Here is a 5,772-nt window from a genome sequence, read left to right on the forward strand (position 1 = left end):
GGGGGAAAGCCTCTCTGGATGCCTCGCAGGAGCCCGCCCTGAGATGGAGGCGGAGGCAAAGCACGGTACAGGCAGCAAGAACAAAGGCCCTGAGGCACGAGCAAGCTGGGCCAATGTGGCTGTGGCGGAGTGAGGAGGAGGGTTTAAGGCCAAATCCTCCGCCCCGCAAGAGGTACGGCTGCCAGCCCCACGTGAATCTGTAACTCCATAGCTTGAGGACTTACAAAAGTTTCATTTTCAATTTCTACCCTATCAAGTCTCAATCTGAGAGAGGCAGTTTGACAATGGGAAGAACCTGGGCTTTGTAGTCAGGCCAGTCAACCTGGCCCTTCTGCTACTCGCCCGACGGGTGGTTTAACTTCTCCGGACCCCACTCTGCTTGTCTGGAAAATGGAGAGGCCAATATCCATCTCAGCAAGATGACTGAGAATGAAGGACCTGGCCCCGGGCTGCGCTTATCCGTAATATAAGCACTGCTGGCTTGTTTTCAGGTCCCTCGCTGCCCGTTCTCTCTTTATTGCTGCAAGGCCCCAGCTCCTCTCCTTTCCTCTAGCTGGGCCGGTGTCTTCACGACAGATAACCACATCCTTACTTCCTCTGACGATGCTCTATGGGTCTATCCACTTGTCTGTCTCCGCTACGCTCTGAGATCCCCCCTCTTCCTGCCCGCCCACCTTCTTACTCTGTTGTCCTACATAAACCTTACATCTTCCCTCCATCAAATTCTACTCTATTTTTTTTTTTAAGATTTTATTTATTTATTTGACAGAGAGAGACAGCCAGCGAGAGAGGGAACACAAGCAGGGGGAGTGGGAGAGGAAGAAGCAGGCTCCCAGCGGAGGAGCCTGACGTGGGGCTCGATCCCAGAACGCCGGGATCACGCCCTGAGCCCAAGGCAGACACTTAATGACTGCGCCACCCAGGCGCCCCTCAAATTCTACTCTAAGCCGGAGAGGGAGGCGAGCTTGCCAGGAAGGATTGGGCTTTCCATCAAATACCTCTGGTCCATCGGTCCTGAGCGGGGCCCCACCCACTTGGATACTGCAGCCACGCCCAGCTGCCCACCTGCTGGGGCCATGCTGCTGTCTCTCATTTCTGCACCTTTCCGTATCACTCAGAACGCCCTTCTGGTCTTCTATACCTGACCTACTCCACCTCAGCCTGTTATCACCTCCTCCAAGAAGACTTCCCAGAACTCCACGGCCTGCCTAGGGCACCTGTTTTCTCTGTTGTTGCCACCCCAATTTTACTCTCTGTTTACTCGTCTGTCTCCTTCACTGTGGTATGAGGTCTTCGTCCCGCCCCACCCCATCAGAGTGACTGTCAAGTGGTCATAATGAAAGTGATAGCATTTCCTGATCACCACGTATGACACCGTTCTGCGTTCTGAGTACTTGCGTTATTTTGTTTAATCCTCACAACAAGCTGAGAGATAGGTTCAGAGAGGCTAAAAAACTTGCCCAAAGTCACACGATTAATGAGTGGCAGAACGGGGATTTGAGCTCCATTAAAATGACTTCAGAACCTCTGCTTGTAACAGCTAAATGTTTGATGAATGAATGTATGAATGCAGCGTTAAGGCCATTAGAAGCATTTTTCTTGGCTTGACAGTGAATGAACTGGCCGTATGGCTGAATATGTCAATCTCCTGCGAGCTTCACGAGTGTGAGCCCAGTTTTCAGATGATCAAAGGGTTGCCCCAAGGTGACACTACCCTGAAAGTTCTCTCCCGCCACTCCCTGTCTGTGCTCTAGCTCTGTGGTGTTCGCAAAGCCTGGAACTTACCATCTGCAGGTTCCTCCAGGTTATCGTGCCAAGACATGGGCTTTCTGGTGACTGTGTGAACTAGAGAAAAACAGCATCATAGGTTCGCGTTAAAACATGAACGCCCCCCGCCTTGAAGACTCACCCTAGCCACACACCTGCTGAGCATTTTCTGAGTGTTTGCCACGTGTCACGTATCGTGCTGGGCAGGAGGGAATAAGGCTCTCAAGGACCTCACCATCCGGAGTGGGGCTGTCCAGGACAGTGGCCACCAGCCACATGTGGCTCCTTGAATTTGAATAGTTAAAATTAAAATTAGAAATCCACTCCATAGGCACACTCACCACATTTCAGGTGCTCAGCAGCCACATGGGGCTAATGGCCCCCATTTTGGGCAACATAGATATAGAATGTTTCATCACTGCAGAATGTTCTCTCGAACAGCGCTGGTCTGCAGGGCTGCAGACAAACCAGGTAGCCACACAAGGTTAGACACATAATGACATAGCCCCCGAAGTCTCTGTGATAACAGAGGCACAGAATCCACAGACATCCATTCAACTCCTAATTACCGACGCACAGAGACAGGGCTGTGAACGGAGGTGGTTCTTGGGCTCCCTGAGCTTCTATTTGTGGTGACAGACAATAAACAAATAAACATTTGGGCAAAAATACGGGAGATGTAGAACAGTAAAGAAGGTTACATGGGTAGAGAGTTGACGGTGGGATGGGATGGGGGTGACAGGTCTCTAAGGGCATACATTAGAGCAGAGTTCCGAATAAAGTGAGGGAATCCAAGAGTAAGCTGGGTGAGTTTGAGAAACATCAAGACCAGAGTAACTCAGTGGAGTGAGCGGGGTGGAGGGCAGCAGGAAATGAGCAGAGGCCAGAAGGATCCAGTGGTCTCCAAAGTGATTTTTTACTTTAGAGTCCTACCAGTAAAAAACTTCCGAGCACGCACTCAGGACATGCGTATTTACATGTCTCTATGTACTACGAGCAGTATGATTTCTTCTTTATACCAGTTCTAGCAGAAATACGGTTCTCATTCTAATATTTCCTCACTTGACCCCAATGGACACACGAATCATGTGACCAAGGGACAGGAGCTGGGAGACCTAGAAAGGCTGAATGTTGCCTGAAGGGATTATTTAAATTGTGGGAATGGACCAAGTTCAAACAGAATGGGACCATTAATTTGTTCTCCTGAAATCGATCGAGAGCTCCAGAGAAAAACCAGGTTAGTTACAAGCAAAATGAAGACAGCACATTCTCTGTGCTCTCACCACACACACACACACACACACACACACACACACAGTGCCTCTGAGATGGGTAGGCTGCTTAGCTTGACTGTTGTAATCATCTCACTGTATATGTATATCAAACATCAGGTTGTACATCTTAAATATATATACTTTTTACCTAGAACATGACATGACATTTTCCCTACATAGCTGAGCTGCAGTGGACTACAGTTAATTAGGCCCAGAAGTTGGGAGAGAAGTTCTAGAAGGAGAAACAATGATTATGATGGGGAAGGGTGTGACATATTTAGGAAATCCACTTATTCAGACGTGGTGGGAGAGAAGGGAGCACGTGGCTGGTGCACAGTAGGCACTAAAATATGTATTAAAGGAGCAGCAGCGTGTGGCCGGGGAGGGGAGTCCCGATGAGGCTGGGGGGGGGGCAGCAGAGCCAGATCCACGGGGGTCTTATGTACCGGGTTAAACCTCAGTTCAGAAGCTATAGGGCCACTGAGGGTTTTACCGAGGGACCGGCAGGATTGAAGTCACTTTTAGCATAGGTTCAGCCAGCAGTGGTGTCGGGGACAGTGGGCTTGGAGGAAGAGGGTCCTTAGGAGCCCGTCAGATCAGTGCAGACAGAAGTGAGGAGGGCCCTGCTGAGGCTTGGCAGGGAGGCTGGGGAGAGAGGTGGACTTGGGCCCTAATTAGAGGGCGGAAGTAAGTGAGGAGAGGTCGAGATGCCTCCACATGCACCACAGTCTTTCACTGAGGTCAGAACCCTGGAAGGGTCAGGTGAGACGTGTTAAGGAATAACCAGGACCATGACCACTTCAATGTGTGCAGTGAGGGAGAGACTGAGGGTGAGGCTTCTAGGCTTCTAACCGGGGAGGGAAAACGACTGCAGTACCTTCTGCTCAAACAAGACACTCGGGAGTGGCTGCAGGTGGGGGAGAGGAGGAGGATGTCCCCAGTTCTCCAACGGGTGAGTTTAAGGTACCCTCGGGTTGTCCAGGGAAAGAGAGCTGGGCGGTGGTTGGGGCCGTGGGTCTGGGGCTCCATTTGAGACCCAGGGGCATTCAGGGGCAGCTGATGCCACAGGACCAGATGCAACTGCCCAAGGAATGTGCCAGGTGAGGAGTGGGGGCAGGGCCGTTTTATCAGGGGGTCACTCTGAGCCCCCAGCCCAACCCCCCTGAACTTTCCAAACACCTAAGACAACACAAGAAGCCTGGAAAAACCAACCAACCAACAACCAACCAACAACTAGCTTATTAACAACACAACTAGCATATTATTAGCAACAAACCAAAACACAAACAGCAAAACAAAACATAAAACCCTACAAAATATAATTATTTTGAAAGCAAAATTTAAAAAAGTCTTTCAACCTTTTCACCACAAAAATACTATTTAATCGCGACGTGTGTGCATTTTCATATATTAAAGTATTTGATGGGATGTAGAGCGAGAGCCCCCCCACCCCCCCCACCCCCCGCGGAGTCAGAGTCCTGAAATCTAGGGAGGTCGGCGAGGTCAGAGAAAGCGTCTCCTACTGTGCTCCGCCCCGCACCCCCGCCCCGCACCGCCACGGCCCCCCCTTCCCAGGGGCGCCCACCCCTGTCCCCTCCCTCCGCCCCTGGGGGCGCCCCTCACCCTTGCGGAGGGGATTCACGTGATACTGTGTGTAGAGTTTCTGGGTTCGAAGCTCTTTGAGGTATAATTCCCGCAGGATCTGGTTCTGATGGACCTCATCTGGGATCACCTTCTCCTTTTGGTGTCCGGCCATGGCTTTGGAGGTGCTCGGTGCGGTCCTACTCCTCACTGCCCCCCGGACGCCGGCGGGGGAGGGGCGGGGGGCGGGGCGGGCGCCGTCTCCCGGCAACGCCGTCCCACGCGGTCTCCCAGCAACAGCGTCCCACGCTGCCTCCGGGCAACAGCATCCGGATTACAGCCTCCCTTCGACCCCCTCCTGGCCGCCCATCCCACCAGCCCCCTCCCCCCTTCCAGAACTTTATTTCTTACCGCGCTTCCTTCCGAAGCCCGCAGCCCGACGACTCACCTTCCCCAGCCTCTCAAGATCCAGCCTGGTTCCTAGGACCGCCCCTGCCTGCCGCCAGGAGAGGACGCGTCCAGGAGCAGACCCAGGAGGTAATGGACTTGATTGGACCTCACCTTGGACAGTCATTTCCTAAAAAAGATGTGGTTAGGAGTCAGAAGCCTCTCCCATTTTAAAGCAGGTGACTAGAATCGAAACTCTCAATGTCTGTCTCACAAAACAGAGGAGGTTTCAAATCGACAAGTTATTCGGGCCCTTGTCAACCGTGGGATAATATAGACAGAATAACCCTTTCCTAATATAAGTAACTTGGGGACTTTATAGTTTATTTTAAAGATTCAATTGTGGTAAAATACACATAACATAAAATTTACCATTAGAAGCATTTTCAAGGATATAATTCAGTAGTGTTAAGTATATTCACGTTGTGTGAAACCAATTTCCAGAATTTTTTGATACTCATTAAACGACTTCCCATGGCGCCCTCCCCTGTAGCCGATGACAACTACTGTTTTACTTTCTCTAAGAATTTGACTACTCTCGATATCTAGTATAATACAGTTTGACTCCAAAGCCCACGTTCTTTTCCGCTAAGCACTTCATTGACCCGTCTCTCCGTTCATTCATTCAGGACACAGCATATGCGAGGATGTGTGCAGGTCTGGGACAGGCCTGAACCCAACTAGCTACTTAATGGCTCTGTGT

At 51.0% G+C, this 5,772-nt stretch overlaps 1 protein-coding gene across 1 annotated transcript in view; it reads right to left on the minus strand.

Moving 5' to 3' along the window:
- FAM183A (family with sequence similarity 183 member A) overlaps positions 1-4,825 on the minus strand; it is an 8,261-nt gene extending 3,436 nt beyond the window's left edge. The window contains exons 1-2 of the mRNA XM_040626698.1: positions 4,665-4,825; positions 1,786-1,845 (exon numbers count right to left, since the gene is read on the minus strand). Coding sequence (XP_040482632.1) covers positions 1,786-1,845; positions 4,665-4,797 — 193 coding nt within the window. The 5' untranslated portion in view covers positions 4,798-4,825. The remainder of the gene's footprint in view (positions 1-1,785; positions 1,846-4,664) is intronic.
- Between the last annotated feature and the right edge of the window lie 947 nt (positions 4,826-5,772).

The sequence above is a fragment of the Ursus maritimus genome, unplaced genomic scaffold (genome assembly GCF_017311325.1).
Source record: "Ursus maritimus isolate PB19 unplaced genomic scaffold, ASM1731132v1 scaffold_12, whole genome shotgun sequence".
Lineage (NCBI taxonomy): Eukaryota > Metazoa > Chordata > Mammalia > Carnivora > Ursidae > Ursus > Ursus maritimus.